The following is a 19,521-nucleotide window of genomic DNA, read 5'->3' as shown; positions in this document are numbered from 1 at the left end:
GTAGGATAATTCTAATCTACTGGGCTAAGCCCTAAGCCCTGTGTGAAAAACCCAAGCCCAAAACTACTCAAAACAGCCGTAGATAATATTTGACACTATTCCTATATTATAATGTTCCTCCTCCTCCTCTCCCTCTCTCTCTCTCTCTCTCTCTCTCTCTCTCTCTCTCTCTCTCTCTCTCTCTCCTCTCTCTCTCTCTCTCTCTCTCTCTTTTAAATACAGGGTTTCTCTGTAGCTCTGGTTGTCCTGGAACTCACTCTGTAAACCAGACTGGCCTCGAACTCAGAGATCCACCTGCCTTTGCGTCCCAAGTGCTGGGATTAAAGGTGTGCACCACCAACCGCCCACTCCTTACTTATCTTTAATACTGTACTAGAATTAACTGGCATTTATAAACTCTCTGCTGGAAATCATAGGAGAAAAACTAAATTATGAATGTGAAAAAAAAAAAAACATTTTCCTTAACTTGTCAAATCTGGACGTTTTTTTACTTTTACTTCGATTTTATTTCATATGTAAACATAGTGAATCTCTTCCAAAGGGTCACACATAACAATGTCACTTCTGTGGCTCTTTCTCATCTCTTATCTTATCTTCAAAGAAAATACCACATGGAGACAAGACAACCTCGCTTTGAATGCAGTACGTATTTCAGCCACCCTCGGGCCTTTAAATTACATTCTTTTTATACATTTAGAAAACTTTCTGGATTCTAACCAGAAAGAAGTGTTACTTAAACATATGTTCAAGGTGAATCTGATTCCCTCATAAACTCAAAAGAAATTAATCACATTTCACAAAGCAAACAGCAAATATTTCCAGAAATCTGAGACCTGTAATTTCTTTCTCTTTTGGTGTCTTCAGCCATAGCCCCAGGCCACCGCATCCCCCACCCCAGCAACCACTGGCTGATTGTTTTCTGCCTGCTGGTCCGCAGCTGACTTACTCTTTAACGAAGTTCTGAAGCTGTGCCTTAATTGATCTCTGAGTTTGATCAAACAGGATCTAGAAGATAAAATATAGCATTGAATGTTAGAAAGAGACATAAATACCGCAGCACCCCACCAATTCTAATAACACCTTATTTCTTTGTCTTTGTAAAGATTGACTTATTTATATTATGTATACAGTGTTCTGCCTGCATGCATGCCTGAAGACCAGATAATGAAACCAGATCTCACAACTGGGTGGTTGTGAGCCCCCATGTTGGTGCTGGGAATTGAACTTAGGACCTCTGGAAGAGCAGTCAGTCAGTGCTCTTAACCACTGAGCCATCTCTCCAGCACCACATTTTATTTCTTATGGACGACTATGAAAGACAGTGATAAAGAAATTGAAGCCAATTGTAAGCCAGATTCTCCCAGTCTCAAAAATAACTTGTTTCTCTTCACTACAGAAAAGAAATTTAGTGGAAAAGACAAAATAAGAAAAAAAAATCCTTAATTCTACTTCGAATTTGGAAGACAACCCAATAGCAACACAAACTTCCATTTCTCCACCCAGCTGGAAACAGGCTCGGCCTGCGTGACACCCCAGCAAGTGTTTCCACTGGGGAAGACTTGGGAACACAGACAATGGATGAGCTGAATCTAGTGAGCATTACACAGTCTTGTGGGTCAAAGGGCAGTTGTGGTAGAAAGAACAAAATCTCAGCCCTCAGAGCAGTCTCTTGCCCAGGCATTAGGATGCCCGTAACCAACACTGATGGGTCTCACTACAGAAATTCCAAGTACTTTCATAATTTTCAGATCGACTTCAAATTTGGAGCTTGAAACAAAGTGAGATGAACAGACGGAAAAACAAAACAAAACAAAACAACCCAACAGACAAAACAGCAAAAGCAAAAAAATCTCGTGAGTCATTCTACACTACAATTCTACCACGTCTGCCTAGTTTGCTTCCAGGAAAATTACTTTTTCACCTGTATCCTAGTAAGCCCAATGTAAGCAAAAGAAACAGAAATAAAAATGAAGTTAAATATAAAATGATAAAGAAAAAGCAATAAAACCAATCCACGGTTGAGATTATAAAACTAGTAAACAGAGGCCTTGACAGGAAAACCGAGAGGGAACAGCCCCCACTGGGGCATTTTCACAAGGCTGCTCAAGAATGCGTCCCTAAAGAGAAAGCATGTGTCACTGCAGGTGGCTACCAGAGGGACCGGATACAATCAATTAAAATTACTTGACTAGTAGCTACAGCCCTTCAAACCCAGGCTCTGCTGGGAATCAAAAGCCAGCCAGCCAGAGCTGCCCTCCTGTAAGGGAAAGGGACCGCATGAAGGTCACTGTAAGGAGGCCGCTCTAAAGACAGCTTTCAACGGCCCACTGTCTCTGACACAGAGGCAGCTTCCGTTGTGACGCCATGTACACTGTGCTCTTGCGGTAGGCTCAATAAATTTCTTCTTCGACTCTGGTCTGAAGGGTGAATATTTATATAAACACATTTATCTAGCCAAAGCAAAGAGAAGGGAAATGAAAAGGCCAAGTTTTGGATATTTAGGAGGCAGGGTATGACCTCAGCACAGGTAGATATTAAAAAGATAATGTGTGTGGTTGGGAACCAATTATAAGCCTAGAAACTCAATAGAAAAGGGGCACTTCTTTTTTCTGAAACACAAAACCTACCAAAGCCCACAAAAGAGGAATCAACAACTAGCAGATTTAAGAAATAAAACTTGTGATTTAAAACCCCATATTATGTGAGGCCAAGCAGGGCTTGGATGGCGCCGAGCAATCCCACTCCTTCTTAAATCCAAGAGAAAAATGTAGGCTCACAGAAACAGCTAGAGGTAAATTCTACCACAGCTGTATCCACAACTGCCAAGAACAGAGACAACTTACATGCCCTTCACCATAAAATGGAAAGACATTAAGACAGTGAGTGACACAGGGAACGACTTGTAAGGCATACAAACATGAGTCTCGGTACACTTGGCTGGGTACATAAATCCCTGTCACAACACCTCACAAGCTGTGGTTTATACGGCATTTAAGGGGAAGCAAAGCTACAGGGGTAGAAAATCAGATTCCCAGTAGAGAAGGGAGGAGAATGTGTGATAACTGGACCGGAGGAAGGGCGACATGAGGGTGCGCGGGAAGGGGGGGTGAGTTGCTGAGTTGTCTTGATTGCAGTGTCAAGACACACACATACATACTGCCAAAGCCCCCAAAGCTAGTGCCACAAGAGATCAATTTCCAGGCGTATAAGTTTAACAATGACAGAACATGTGACAAGCACACGGGCGCACATTCTTACCACTCAGTGAGGTTTCTTTAAAGTACAAAAGATGACATTTCAGCATAAAAGAAATTCAGGGAAAGCAACTTAAAATCATCACATCGATACCTGATCTTAGCCAAAAGGTCAAGAAGTGACCCCCAGCAACTCTACGGAACAAATACACTTGTGTGACCCAAGTGCAGCTCACGCGCTGCTGAGGGAGACAGGTGCCACCGACTGGGGAAAACTGTCTCCAAATTTGGAAAGTTTTAATTTCTTTAATGATACCAAAATTTTAAAGAATGTAATATGCAAAAGGAATTTCAACATTCAAAATGAACATTCATATATGAAATTATTTTTCTGTACTTTTTTCTCTTGGTACATAATTCACTACGCAAGTGACAAAAGCTCACATAATGCCATCCTCGAAATGAAGCTACTGTTAAGTTTCAAACCTGGGACAAGTGGCTGAGGTGCCTATTATCACACCAAAGCGGATGCTGGCGGTCAGGTTCTCCCTGCATCCCTCAGTCCCTACCCGTTACAGGGCATTCCTGGCCAGCACACCCCACCCCCTGCCCTAGCCTTCCCCAGTCCAGGAGCTAGACTGCCCTTCCCCAGCTGTCCTTCCCTCTATAATCAACCACTTTGGTTACCTGGCCCTTCTCATCTTCTCTTTTGGGCCTCCTGGCTGCCTGCACCTGCTTGTCCTCTCCCCCCACCTCCACGCAGGGCACAGGGTCAGGTCCTCTCTGGACTCTCCCAGATGCCCCTGCTCGCTCTCTCTGTGCATCTACAGATCTATACATATGCATTTATTTAGGTAGGTAGATATGTAACAAGCAGTTGTATCTGTAATAGTCAAAACTGAAAAGTGATACAATGGTCCATTGTGGTACACTTAAAATAAGTCCACAATTTCTTATTTTTATATTTATTTGTTTGTTTGTTTGTTTATTTTTAGGGTCTCACTACGTAGCTCAGGCTGTCCTGGAACTCACCATACATTCCAAGCTAGCCTCCAACTCAGAAACTGCCAGTCTCTGCCTCCCAAGTGCTGGGAATAGAGGTGTGTGCCACCACATGGGGCACCTTTTTTCCTTTCCTGACATAGATCTGATGCCCAGGATGGCTTCCAATTGGATTGCGACACTCTACCCCCTGGGTCACCCAAGTAGCTATAAACTAAAGGGCACACCATTCCACCTGAAACATCCACAAATTCTATGGTGATCAAAAAGCAGACCCTAATTCTTCTCTCCTTGAGTGGGAGCTGTCACTTGCTTCTTCCAAACAGTAATGACAGAAAGACAGTATGACTTCTGGGCCTAGGTCATGAGAGATGCTGATGTTCCCTCCCCTGCTCTTGGGTCATGTTTGGAGAGTAACAGACTCCATGCCATAAGAACATTCATGCAGCCCTGCAAAGACGGTCCTTGGTGAAGAATGTTGGCCTCTGGCTAAGAAGTGCAATGCCTCCCACCAGCCCATGTGAGGACTTCAAATGACTAAGGTCCCAGCCCCAGTACTGAGGCGGCATCTCGTCAAAGACTGAGCCAGAGCCACCAAGAGAAGCTCTCCCAAACTCCTAGCTCAGAAAACTAGGAGGTACTAGAGGTTTGTTATCTTAAGCCTCTAAGTTTGGGGCTAACTGTAATATGGCAGTAGACAGCACAGTCATGAACAAATGAGTACATACACACATGGTGATATACTCGTGATCCAGTGTTACTGAGCAATAAAAAGAAATCAACTATTATACACACACTATGACTGAATCCAAAAATAATTAAGAATGAAAGTTACTAGAATGCCTCAAAACAAATTAACTAATTATGATAGACTACAGATCAGTAACTGACTAGGAATTAGGAGGACTGAGGAAGAGAAAAGGAATTACAGAGAAGCAAAAGGGAACTCTGGGGGCACAAAATACGTCAGAGTGTACCAACATTTACAGTTACACAATCTGTACACTATTCCACAGCAAAGCTGTAAAAGCATTCCAAAGGAAAGAATGCATTCCAAAATTGTAATATATCATCCATATCCTCCGAAACACTGCATTCCCAAAATAAAAATCTATATGCATTTGAATAGCAAGAGAAGTATTTTAAGAAACCCATTAATCCCATTTGTTTGTGTCTTTCAGAAACCAGACTTCACTATGTAGGCCGGGCTGGCTGGAAAGTCGTTATGTTGATGGCTCAGGCTGTCTTCAAGCACACAGACTTCCTGCCCCGGACTCCCTGGTGCTGGCGTTGCAGGCATTGCCACTGCCGAGGCTGGCCTATCGCTTGTATCTCACCCACTCTGGGGAAGTCAAAGCTGCTAAGGCAGGAGCAACTGAATAAAAGTGGTTCCTATTTGCCAATGTTAAGGCATAAGCTACCTCCTGACACTTTCCCTGTGCTGAGCTGTGTACAGATCTGCCCCAATTAGTCAACTGGAGTCTTAGCTCAGCTCCTGGTTGCCAATCTACACCTCGCTACGGTGTACATTTCTTTTCAGATGCTAAAGGTAAGCAGCTGACAGTCACCAAGAGAAAGCCAAGGCTCACTTCCATTTCTAGAAATGTAACACTCTTGTTGTGAGCAACCACGTATGACAAAGTGTCACGTGATCTCATTAAACTACAGAAAATACTACAGGACTTGGCAATGAGTCCTCACAATCAAGCTATTTCCCATTTGTGCCTGGGGCCCATTAGGACAACATACTCCGTGCTATGCTGAAGAAAAGATGAAAGCCAAGAAGCACATCACAGATGGTAGAGAAATCACTTCACAAAGTCAGCAGGGGGAAAAAAGTGGCAACAAATCTACAGGTAGCATAAACCCTGCTTCCCATTCCTGCCGCTTATTTAGGAACCACTGACTCTGGGAGCGTGTTCTCGAGTCTTTATAACTCGTATCATCCAGGGACCACACGTCTCCTACCTGATAACTACAGGACACAAAAATCATTATTGCCCCTTCGAAATCCTCTCCTAAAGAGCAGGGTAATGGCTTTTGACCCTGTGGTGTCACTGACTCTTTTGCTCAATCTCACTAGGCGCGTAATAGCAAGAGCTAAAACAAATCAAGAAGGCTCTGCCATGTAACCTTCAGTGGTTACGTTCCTCGTTAGTTGCTGTTACTGTTGTGACAAAAATCACTGACAAAACCAACTTTTAAAAGAAGTTTATTTCGACTCCATCACAGCAGGAAAGGCATGGTGGGGAGAGAAGATACAGCGAGACAGCAGGCGCAGAAGACGGCGCGTTACACGGCATCTCCACGCAGGAGGCAGAAAAGAGTGAACTGCGGTGCTCAGCTCAGTTTCTCCTCTGCCCTTTGAATCATTCCTGGACCCTGGTCCAGGGCTTGGCTGGTGCCACCCACACTCAAGGTGGATCTTCGATCAGTCGTTAAACCACCCTTACAGACATGCCCAGAGGAGAGCTTCCAACGTGACTCTAGGTCAGGTCACACTGATCATGAGGAGACTTGACATCCAAACACATCACTTTTAACCAAAACAATCCACCCTGGCTTCCTGAGACTCACAGTCATCTCGTAATGCAAAATGTGTTCATCTTACTTCCAAAGCCTAATTTCTACTTTAAGCCTCAATGCATGTCTTAACTTTGAGGCATTATAAAATTAATAAACAAGTTAACTACTTACAAAATGTAATGAGACAAAGTATGCTCACTCCAAAACGAAGGAACAGGGACCTAGCAAAGAAGGATCAGACCAAAATCCAGTTGGGGATGCATAAAATTTTGCAGTTACATATACAACATTTAGGGTTCTTGGCATCTTTGGGGCTCTAAAGGCCTTGGGCAGCCAGCTCTCTCAAGTCGGCTTCACTTGGTCCCTGCAGCTTTTTTCTACTGCTGTACCAGGATCCTGGCATCCCCAACATTCTGAGTCTCCACTGCAACTTAGACTTCACTCACAAATGATCTCCTCGTCTGGAATCCAACCTTGCTTCAGCAGTTTTTCAGAATCTTGGAAGACTCCATGACCCTATGTTCTTGCATTCTGCATGCCAGCAAAATCAGCACCATGTGGACAAGGCTGGCCAACTCTGCTAAGAGCTCAAGATGCAGTCTGGCTCCCTTCTATTACAGCTGGACCTCCATGCACCTTGTGGCTGAACCTAGGGAAACAAACACTTCTCTAGAAGGTTGTTTTCAAGCAGGGAAGCCTTGCACGGGTCCTCTTGGTTGTCTTCCTCCTTTTACATGCTGTATGCGACCTTTAATGGTGGGGTCTTGCCCTTGAGGTTCTTCACCTACTGTCCCAGTACAAAATGTCAGGGCGTTCCTTAACACAGCTAATCTCTGTAACGATCACAGGGCTTTCTCCACACCCTGCTTATCCAGGACTTCACATTTGCTACATCCTCACCAAACCACGCCTTTCATACCTTTCCGTCCTCCCTGTGCTCTCTCTCACTGGGAACTTGGACCAGAGGAGTGTGTAGTAACCATGACACAACCTGGATGCTGTGACGGCTTGAAATGTCCTCCTCCAATCCTATTGGTCCACTGCTCTTTAACTCAAGGCTCTCTAGTTCTCAGGACATGGCAGAGTAGAGTCAGATTGCTATCCAGAACATAACATAAATGGCTTCTAGCTCAATTCCCAAGAGTCCTCGACACTCTCTGAAACCTATGACAGTCTTTAATGTCCACATCTCCATCAGTACTCTGAGTGGTCCATTAAGTTCTGCTTGTATGGCTTCTTCCCCACCCCTCCTGCAAACCAGCTCTAAAGCCTACCAATCACATGGCCAGGCATATCACAGCAACAGTCCCACTCTTGTATCACCGTTTCTGTCTTAGTGACTTCTCATCGCTGTGACTAAGGTGACCTGGGGAAGGAAGGGTTTATATTCTGCTCACGGTGAGAGGCAGGGCACACGGGGCACAGCAATGAGAGCGGCTCTGACTGGGGGTCGGGGTGTGGGGCACATCTGTGGTCAGAAAGCAGAGAAAGACAAATGCTGGTGCTCAGTTTGCTTTTGTCTCTACTCAGTCCAGAACCTCAACCAGTGGGATGGGACACCTACACTGGGTAGTGTCTCCCTTCCTCAGGTAAATCTGAAATGTCTTTACAGACTGCACAGCACAGTGCCTCCTAGGTGACTCAAATTCCAATCAACTGACGATGAAGATTCATTATTACAACTTCCAACAGGTAACAAACATTTGAGTTTGTTTCACTTTTTCTACATCTTCTGCCCATGCTAATCTATAGACCTTTCCTCTGTCTTCAGGCAATGATTCTCTACTGGGTTATGTCTTAAAATCAAATGGCCAACATTTGAGGGCCAGGCATTTGAGAGGCTGAGACAGAAGGGCCATGAGTTCTAGGCCAGCCTGACCTGGCTGACAGTGCAACACCAACTCGTTCTTAGAAATGCAGAATTGTTGTCCAGCATGCAGGAACAGGCCAATGGGCCTGCAGCAAACAGGAGGCAGAAGCAGGAAGATCACAAACGGAAGGCAGTCTAGGTACATAGTGAGCACTGGGCTAGTCTAGACTATTGGATACCATGTCAGGAAGGAAGGGAAAGGAACTAGGAAAGGAAAAGAAGGGGAGAAGGGAGGAGGAGAAGAGGAAAGATATGAAAGGGAAAGGTGGAGAGGAGAAAGAATCAAAATCTACATTTACTAAGGTCTCCAGGCAGCTCGCTTCTATAGTCACACTGAACTGAAAATTCAGGGTGACCAGGGTGCATTACAGAAAAACAGGAAAGACAGACAGACAGACAGACAGACCGACCAGCCGCACATTTCTGGATTCTTAGTCCTTACCACCAAAGACTCTAACCTTAATTAGGCTGGTTTGCAACCTGGCTCACACCTAACTTCACTGAGAATTTACCAAAGGCAGCTAAATTACTCAATGATGTTCACGAATACAGAAAGTAGCCTCTTTGATGGGTTTAACAGCCCCAGAATGACACAAAGATTAAGAGGTCCACAAGAACAAAGTCAGCACACTTCCTCTGGAAAGGACCAGACACAAGTGTTTTAATCCCTTGAGATATGCACTGAGTATCACAATTATTCAACCTTGTCATAAATATAAAGCTCAAAAAAATGAGTAAAGCTGTATTCCAACAAAACTTGATCTGAAAATAAATAAAAAATAAAAGCAAGGGCCTAGATTTGGCCCGTGAGCCATAGTGGCTCTAAGAACGGCTTTCTAACTGGCTGCGAGTTTCTGATGACACCGATCTAGAGTTGGAGCTGGGGCTCTGTAGGTTCAACAGGTTTACAGGTGATGCTGGAGACACTGCTGCTGCTGGGCCAGGGGCCACTGTGTAAGAAACAGGATCTCTGATGTACATACAAACCCACAGAGACTGTGCAGCATCACAAGGCCGGCACAGGTCCACGCCAGACGGGGTCCCGCACTAAGAGGGGAAGTAGACATGATCTCTCATCCTAGCTAGCCCCAGCCAGTGGTGGTGGTGCACGCTGTGGTGGCGCACACCTTTAATCCCAGCACTCGGGAGGCAGAGGCAAGCGGATCTCTGCGAGTTCAAGGACAGCCTGGTCTTCAGAGGAAGCTCCAGGACAGACAGAGCTATTGTACAGAGAAATGTCAGCCTGGTCTACAGAGTGAGTTTCAGGACAGCCAGGGCTTCACAGACAAACCCTGTCTTGAAAAACAAAAAACAAAACAAAACAAACAAAAAACCAAACAAACAAAGAATTCCGATATAGATGTCACAAATAAATGAAGACCAATTTACTACAGACATACAAATATCACACATTAGATACTTAAAACTGTGGCAGACAGTTTTATAAACAGAGGTTACCAACAATTCTCCCATGCCCACAGAAGCACATCACTACAGCCAAGAGTTACACTTTATTCTCTTATCTTGAATTTGACCTGGCTGTGACTGCGGCAGAAGAGGAAGTGGTGTAACTTCTAGACCTTGGTCTTAAGAAATGACAGGTGCTAGACACCCAGTCAGCGCCAGCCAGTCTTCACACCAGTCACGCTGACTCCTCTGGTCACAGACAAGCCACCCAGCCAGAAGCAAGAGCAGAGGCTAGCTGGTGGCTTCACATCCTGCCCAATAAACAAGACTGTGTGTTTTTCTAAGGTACCGAGCACTGGAGTAGTGGCCAAACGCCGTAACATACTGTCAGCCACACACAAGATATTGATGGTCATTTTGGGTTTCCTACTGCTGAGTTCTGCTTTAACGCTGCTGTGACTTCCTCTGCTAGCAGAGTTCAGACAGGGAATCATCCTTTGGCAAAGTTGTACTCCTTCATCCTTCCATGTTTCCATCTCTAACTGTTTCAGTCACAACTCACTACCACTGCTGGCCGTGACTTCTCGCATTGACAGTGTACACAGCTCATTTCTCCGTGTCACTACCCTGGCCTGCGTAATTCTATTAGAGTAAATTGATCGTTACATCAGCTGTTACTTCTTGGTGTTTTTACTTGGCTTGTGATGATAGCTAACCCAAGCATTTTTGATTTTTTGATTCTTTCTTATTTTTAGTTATTGAAAAAGTTACATAAGCAAACAAAACTAAATGTACATATTAAATCTTAGGAAGACTATAGGTTATAGTCTCAAACTCTTTTTTGAAAATTTCACTTTCTAATAATACTAGACTGACCAAAGTGAGCTAATATTTTTTTCTTTACTAAATAATTCCTTACATTTCAACATAATTTATTTAAAACATCTTAATACAGAACTGTATATACACATCCATACAAACACTATTAGCAACTTGTGACCTTATGGCATGTACTACTGCATTTCAGAATGCATTTCATAAGACCTGCTAAGCAGGTCTATCTGCACCATGTTGAAAAACTTCTCATTAAATACACCCAGAAGACAAATACAGTAGTTCACATTATCTCCCTCAACCTAAATCTTTTTATCTCAAAAAGTTATTAAATAAATCAATGGTAATAAATGATTCATATAATACTTCAACTCCAAGTGACTAATGCATACTGAAAAGATATTTAGGGAAATAGATACATATATAGATATGTATGCTCTAAGCTTCTGCAACATAAGAAACAGTGATCTTCTGTGAAACTGGATTCAACACCAGAACAAGTGACCACTTACATGATTACCAAGTATAAACTAAAGCCAAAATACCTCCTAGGACTGCAGAAATTATATTATGAAATTAGACTATAGACTATGTCAGGATGTTTTCAGGGGCTGGAGAGATGGCTCAGTGGTTAAGAGCACTGGATACCTCTCCAGAGGACTCAAGTTTGATTCCCAATACCCAACAAACAGTGGTTCATATCCATCATTAGCGCCAGTTGTTCCAGGGGGTCTGGTGCCTTCTTCTGACCTCTGCGGGTAACGGACATGCACATACATGTAGGCAAAACACTCATACACGTGAAATACAAATAAAAATAAGTAAATAAGTGCATCTTTTTTTTTGAGGCAAAGAGTTGCACCTGTCCATTTTTGAAACAGCTAACAACTTAACACTGATACATAACTTCAGCCACAATAAGACCAGCCCAGTCCCCCCACACACTCCCAAAAATACTACACAGAACTCAAAGTGGAAAAATAACTTTAATGAGTGTTATTTTATGATATTGAGTTTATTATGGGGGAATATCATTTTCTGCAGGGGTGAAGACTTTGGGAAACTGTCCATGCTCCAGAAAATAACCACGGCTCACACAAGCAATGCTCAGTGAGCACCGTGGGAAGAGACTTATTATGCTAGAACTGGAAATAAAGAAAGCGAACCCACTTCCCTTCTTCCCTGCCACACACACCTATGGTGGTTTTTATTTCCACCCCAATTTAAGATCAATCAAGTCATCTCATAAAAGATTGCCACTCAAGAGTGCCAACAGGGGGCTGGAGAGATGGCTCAGCGGTTAAGAGCACTGACTGCTCTTCCAGAGGACCTGAGTTCAATTCCCAGCACCTACAAGGCAGCTCACAACTGTCTGAAGATCCAGTTCTAGGGGATCTGACACCTTCACACCAATGCACATAAGATAAAGGTAAGTAAACCATAAAAAATGTTTGAAAAATAAAGAAAATTAAAAAAAAAGAGTGTCAACAATCATGGCATCGCCTACTCACTGATACTTACTGTGTGAAAATTTATCATTTCTTGAAGACTGTCAGAAAATTTGGTCAAACTTGTCTGTAAGGAAGAAACCAAAAGAAAATCAAGTCACTTGCAAGCTACTAAAATGAGTCACAAAAATTTTACTTAGCATTTAAACCTGACAAAAATCAGGTTAGCCTGTAAACGGTAACATTTACTTCCAAGGACAATCTCAATGACTCACATGTCTACCATAAGTCTACATGTGATAACATGGTAAGGCCTAGAAAAATCAAGGAATTGGTACTGCCCCATCCGCAACATGCAACCCTAAAGGTTTGATAGCATTAACAGTGTATGGATCACATAATTATCAAAACATATCTGTTTCTTCCCAATCTAGTTTTCAGCATGAAAGAAACATCAGTATAGCACGACAGAGCACAACAAGGGATACAGGCTAAGCCGGGGCCACAGACCAGCCAGAGGCAATATAGCTCCAGGCATACAGCTGGGTCCTGTTCTGAGTAGGTTAATATTCACCCACTGGTAACTTGATACTGTTCGTGACCACTGCCTGTTTCAGCCCACCTGTCTGCACGCAAACCTCAAGTCTGTGAAGCGAGGTTAGGGCAGTATGCACAACAAGAAATCAAACTTTAACATATTACTACATTAAAAAAACAAAACTGTGGAACATGGCTCCAAGCAATGGCAGCCTTCTACTCGGGTTAAGTTCGCTCTAACCATTAATAGGTAGATTAATGCACAATCATAAGGCATTCTGTCATACTCATCACTTTACCTGTAATCTTTGTGATACCAACCTCAACGACAGCATCATTACTAGAATACTGTGCTAGGTCTCGAATTCCATTCATGAACTGTTTATTTGCAACACAGAAGGCTTTGCCAGTGTCAATCATCGAAATACAGAGCTTCACAAGCTGAAAAAGAAGACAAAGTCGGAAGGAACGTGAATGCAGACGTGCCTTAGTCGAACAAGTGTTACACAAGTTAGCCTACTCAATACAAATCCTATTTCACCAATAAGTAGAGTATTGAGAGACATTCTCCTTTGCCTTAGAAGGTAAATTCACTTCCAGGACAGGCTCCAAAGCCACAGAGAAACCCTGTCTCAAAAAACAAAACAAAACAAAACAAACAAAAAGAAAAGAAGAAGAAGGTAAATTCACGGGAAGAGCAACAGCAAAAAGTTGACCTGTTAGGATCCAAAGGCTGTGTGACAACACACCATCCCTCTCTAGAACATCACATTCAAATCCATAATGTAAGCCCATAAGGATTTATTAAATCCTCCTAGAAGAGGGGCTAGGGATGGAGCTCAGCGGTGGAGCACTCACCTCACATGTGAGTTCAGTTACTTACACACACACACACACACACACACACACACACACACACACACCCTAGAAGGAAGAGAAGGTGTGGGCAGCAGTGTGATGAAAACACAGCTACACTTTTCAGCTGTGGTTACTGGCCATGGTGCTACTGAATAGGGACTTCTTACCAGTGACTAGAGGGCCGTGCCCCTGTCTCTCTGTCTCTGTGTGAGTCTCTGTGCGTTTCAACCTCCAGCCCCTTGCCCGAGGCTCGGGAACTGTATGGTAGTGCATAGAGCGCAGACAGGCATTGTGAGCTGCGGGTGTGCTATATACATGCAACATAATAAAATACCCAGAGAAGGCCAGTGCTAGGGGTCTGGCTGAACTGTAGAGGTTGCCTAGCATGCAACAGGCTCAAATCCAATCCATGGCACCAAAAACAAAGACAACCCTACAAGTGACAAATTAATAGCACCCAAAGCATATTTTAAAAAATCATATTTTTACAAGTGCTAATATTTCAATAAAATACATGTATATTCTTTTGCATGCTTAGAAAATTTCTGCAAGAATTCAAAAGGAACTAGGTGGGTATACCCCTCCAGCAAAGGGATCAGGTGGTGAGCAGCTTTCACCAGCACACTTCTCTTGCCCTTGAATTTTGTTCCTTGTAGGTAATGTTACTCAACAAATTGAATATCAAAAATAATTAAATTAAAAGAAAAGGCTAAATAGTATAGCATGATTAAAACTGGATTTTCAGCTCAGTCTATTTAAATTCAAATCCTAATGGCATTTAAGTGGATCTAGGTGACCTAAGCCTTTAACAAACTTGCAAGGCTCCCTACATAATCATAACAATGGTACTAACCTACAGGAGGCTTCTATCAAGAGACAACACACAAAATCCCAACAAAGCCACCACAGGTGCGTGGTAGCTACCCAGCAGAGGTCTGCTTCCCTGTCAGCAAGGTTCCTGGCTGCTACTTGCTTCTGTTTTCACTTTATAAGAAGAAACAAAGAGAAGGCAGAGAAGGGAAAGGAGAGAGGCGACAGACGGTTTGTGCAGAAAAAGACTTTCATTACTGCAAAAGAACGAGTTGTTTCTAGACTAAGAGGAAGGAATAAAAAAGTTCCCACCAAGCAGTATGAGAGTGCTGTGTCAGTCTTAGTGGTCAGCCACGCAGGGCCACAGAGGAGGCAGCGAGAGACTGTGATCCATGAAGAACACTGCACCAATCTTAGCGGTCAGCCATGCAGGGCCACAGAGGAGGCAGCGAGAGACTGTGATCCATGAAGAACACTGCACCAATCTTAGCGGTCAGCCACGAAGGGCCACAGAGGAAGCAACAAAAGACCTGCAACCTATGGAGATTACTGTGCCAATCTTAGTGAAGTGAGCCGGGTGTAAGATGGTTGGACTCCAGGACAGACAACGGCCACCAGGGACCTCTTTTGAGTGAGTATGCTTTTTGGTCACCAGTGGGAGCAAGTTGCCTGCCAGGCATATGGTAAGACTTTTTCTAGCAAAGGCAGACTGAGAAGTCTGCAAAATTCCATACAGTGGACTGGTCATTTGCTTATAAAATGTACACAAAAGATTTCACATCCAGGCCCACCTAAAAGAACACCAAAAAGTCTGCACAGGGACAAAGTCATATAGCTGTGAGGTGTGCAGGAAATCACTTTTCTGTGCCCTTTGCTAAAAAAACCAAAACGGTTCACAGCAATGAAAGACCGTTTGTTTGCATGCTACTTGTGTGACATAGTCTTCAAACACGAGTCTCACTTCAAAGACCATGACAGGAGGCACAGGGAAAAGCCTTCTGTGTGTGGCTGTTGCGCCGAGGCATTTGCTAAAGGCATGAGAGGCACATGCACAGTAAAAGGAAGCGGTCACCAATGGTGCCATCCAGAGTGAGCTGAGCAGTCGCAGGAAGTAGCAATGGCCTCTGAAGCAAAGCAGCAGCTGGAGACGATCACCTGAGGCTGTGATGGGTCAGGACCCCTGTCCAGGGAGCAGCAGGACACTGAGGTTGTAGAGACTGCAGTGACTGAACACCTGCGACCGCTTTTGTGGCAACTCAGGGAGCGCTGTGCTGGGCGGACCTAAGGCGGTGCTCAGGCTGGGTGCTCTTAAAACTTCTCAGGGCAATTCCGTTCCTAAGTGCTCACCAGTTTCAGGACCTTTCAGGGCCCAGGATTAGTGCTCCCAGTAAGCCCACCTCCCTTCTGCCTGACCATTTTTTATGTGAAAACTCCTGTGGCCAACTTAGAGCAAGCCACCTCTGTCCCATTTGTACTTAATTCCTCTGTTTGCCAGGCCTGTGAGTGTGTGGCACAGGGTAACTGAACAAAATGATTTTCTAATCTCAATGTCTGTGACTTACAGTCAGAACAGCATTTTAATAACCGGATAAGAGTAGCTCATATAGAAGCTGGTGGTGACAACCAAGACAATGCACACAGTTGGAGATGCAGGATGTTGTTAGTTTTATATTTGTTCTGCAAATGTCTTTTTTATATCAGTTTTTCACTGTTTCTAAGAACAAATGATGATTGCTTTGCTGGAATGGTTCTTCAGCACTGTGATCAGCCCTGAACCCAGCTCACAGGCTGTAGGTCATGTATCATAGGGTTGCAGGGACCAGGATGCTGGTGGGTTAGGGCTGAGTTCTCAGAGTCTTCTCTTGTACAGAACTGCCACTCCCACCAGCAAGCACTTGTGAGGTGGACTAGAGGGGAGAAGGCAGGGCTCTCGGTTTCAGATACAAGGGTTTCACAGGTGTAAAAGTCCAAAGATTTTTCTATGTCAAAATCTTACTGATGCCAAAATTGGTTTGTATTTAAGATCAAGATTAGGACAAGAAACAGAACTGTGTGGGCAGATGCGCCTGTAGTTTACAGACCTGCTGCAATCTTTGGGGATGCTCCACTCCATACAATCACTCACACAGAAGATGCAATACGCTTACTTAGACCATCAAAAGCCCTGTAGTGTACGAACAGCAGTGTTGGTCTTAACGATTCCAGGGAAAAGACAGCTGCACTGCTGGGGGCAGGGAGCACACTGGACGAATGCCTCTCATCTACAAGCAACAGACTTTTAACCAATGAAAGGCTACTGAACCAAATGTTCACGTGCCGTGTTTATATTTCACTGCTGTTTACAGTTTTAAATAGAAGTTGATTGCCTTTTTGCTGTCAAAAATCAATTATAAACTTTATTTCAGATGTGTTCTTTTAATCATTTTCATAGGGATATACTGAAATGTCAACAACTGTTTGGATTATATTTTGTAGCCAGTAGTGAACTGTGTAGGTACTAGCTAGCTATTGTAGGATTTATATTCTTGTAGAAAATGCCAACTTCAACATTCTAGTTTGGTTATTAAGAGTTCTCTTCTTTTTAAAACATATATTAATTTCATTTTCTTAAAATAATCTAAGTCAGCCAGGCAATCGTGGTGCACGCCTTTAATCCCAGCATTTAGGGGGTGGAGGCAGGCAGATCTCTGTGAGTTCAAAGTCAGCCTGGCCTACAAAGCGAGTTCCAGGACAGCCAGGGCTACACAAAAACCCCTATCTCAGAAAAAGAAAAAGAAAATCTATCTAAGCTATCACAAACAAGCAGGACAGAAAGCCAGAGGCGCAGGGGGCCTAAGACAGAGTGGTACTGAGACGAAGAACTAAGAGATGGGGATGTCAGAGAGTGGTGGGCTCGCAGCACTCTAAAGCTCAGAGACTACAGCCAAACAGTGAGACAGAGACTGTGGCCACAGACATATGTGACAGCATTAGCACAGCACCATCACAGCAGGACGGGCGCTGACAAACAGAGTCATACTGTAGTGACCCAAGAGGAAGGAAGGATTGGTGATGTAGGAAGGACAGAGATTTTGCCAATTAAATGGCAGTGATGGATAAAAATATAATGGAATAATAAAAAGCTAAAAACAGAGTTTTTACCTAAGTATACATATCAACTTGGTCTAAAGTGTCAGCTGGTAGCCTAACCTATTCATCCAGCACTTTTTCACTAAAGGATTACTGTGTCAGGCATTTGACAGTAAGACATTACTGTGTCAGTTGATAGGAGCACAGCAACTCATTGCCTGGTAAATGATCTCTCTCTTCTCCACTCCTCTCCCCTCCCCTCTCCCCTTTCTCCTCTCCTCTCCTCTCCTCTCCCTTTTCCATGTTTAACTGAGGATAAATCCAACTTTGCAGCACTGCAGTGAAAATCAGAAGTGAACACAGGGCTTTGTGTCCAGTGAGTGCAAGGCCAGAAGAGTCTCTTCTGCTTGTCTGCTGATTAGGACTGTTTGCATCTCCCGGGAGTTGTCTGCTGCTGTTATTGCTAATTCAGAATTTACCATGTTGGGGCTGGAGAGATGGCTTGGCAGTTAAGAGCACTGGTTGCTCTTCCAGAGAGCATGAGTTCCATTTTCACATGGCAGCTCACAGCCTTCTGTAACTCCAGATCCAGGGGATTCAACATCCTCTTCCTGCCTCCATGGGCACTAGGCACTCAAATGGTGCACAGACAAACATGCTGCTAACACAGTCACACACATAAGAAAGAAAATAAAAATATACACCATTTGCCAAGCATGCCCAAGAACCACGCCAAGTGCTTTTGCCCCTGATAAAACAGCTCATGTCATTCTTATGGTACCTCTGTGAGAGAGACGGATACTCTTACTCCCCTGGTGGGAAAAATAAGAAACAAGCAGGATTTAACTACAATATGGCTCTAAGTGCTGTGTTGTCATTCCCCCTGATCAAAACAATATTGTTTCTTAACTATCCCTGTCTGCTATATACTCAGGAGCAGCCGGGGACACTTGGTCTCATACACGGTAGAAATTAAATGTATGTCTTACTAGAGATTCTTGAATAAAAGGTTGTTAACATTTGCAGGGAAAAAGAAAAAGAAAAATAAGAAACCAAGGCCCAGAAATGCTGAGAAGTTTGCCCAAAACTACATAAGTTATAGTTACATGAGAGCCTCGGGCCAAACTAGGCAGCTCCGGGCTCTGTGCTCTCAAGCTCAAGACTCTGCCACAACCTAAAAATCATAATGTTGTAGAGTTTAAGTGAAAGTGCATTGAAGGGGTTTGGTGGGAACTGAGGAGGGATTTCAGACAGGTACCAAGCACACCAAAGAGAAGACACAGCGGACACAGAGATCAAATCTAGACGGCAGCTGTGAGACGCCATGATGCTGCAGACACCAGAACGCCGTCCAGAGTGCACACCTGGACCCATGAACACGACCACACAAGCCAGAACCAACTACCGGTGGCATACAACATACGTGAAATAACCATGCACTAAGTCACCAAACAAGTTTAGTTGGTCACTGGTATGATTTACAATGATACCATAAGCAGAACTTATCCTGCACGATGTTGTGAAAGCTGGGAACTGAAGGCACCACCCCAAAAGGTCTTCACGTTGCCACCCTGCCATAATCACCATCCCTTGTGTGCCTCAGGGTCTACTCTAACACCCACAGCACCAAAAAGACAATAGCTCAAGAATCTGGACAGGTACGCTTATGTTATAGGGAATCACAATCTTACCCCAGAGAAACATAGAAAGTAACTGTGGATCTTTGAGAAGAAAGGCAGGGGTTGGGGAACAGTATTTTAAACACTATTAAGTTTTCACACACTCTGTGTCCCTTTTGGTTAAGAAAGATTCTAGAATTCCAGTATTTTGATCATTTAAGATTTGCAGGTTCTTTGGGTTAAGTTTGACTGAATCAGGACCTGCACTGCCCCGCCAAAAGACGACCGGGTGATTCCTATGTACCATAGGGTCCAAAAAGACTGTTTTACATGGCAATACCATTTAA

The 19,521-nt window shown here is 43.7% G+C and overlaps 1 protein-coding gene and 1 non-coding gene across 6 annotated transcripts in view; one reads left to right on the top strand and one right to left on the bottom strand.

The window, feature by feature from the left end:
- The window catches only part of Acap2 (ArfGAP with coiled-coil, ankyrin repeat and PH domains 2), a 123,114-nt gene that overhangs the window by 59,272 nt on the left and 44,321 nt on the right, over positions 1-19,521 (bottom strand). For all 5 annotated transcript variants that reach the window (XM_087901616.1, XM_087901607.1, XM_087901613.1 and 2 more), the window contains exons 3-5: positions 13,140-13,259; positions 12,355-12,408; positions 947-1,005 (exon numbers count right to left, since the gene is read on the bottom strand). In XM_087901616.1, the coding sequence (XP_087757742.1) occupies positions 947-1,005; positions 12,355-12,408; positions 13,140-13,259 (233 nt within the window). The remainder of the gene's footprint in view (positions 1-946; positions 1,006-12,354; positions 12,409-13,139; positions 13,260-19,521) is intronic.
- On the top strand, positions 18,389-18,519 carry LOC125413251 (small nucleolar RNA SNORA63). Its single transcript, XR_007235909.3, has one exon. It is a non-coding gene; the product is annotated as a small nucleolar RNA SNORA63 (small nucleolar RNA).

Source organism: Myodes glareolus, chromosome 2 (assembly GCF_982192425.1).
Source record: "Myodes glareolus chromosome 2, mMyoGla1.1, whole genome shotgun sequence".
Lineage (NCBI taxonomy): Eukaryota > Metazoa > Chordata > Mammalia > Rodentia > Cricetidae > Myodes > Myodes glareolus.
This window is presented reverse-complemented; position numbering and strand designations above follow the sequence as displayed.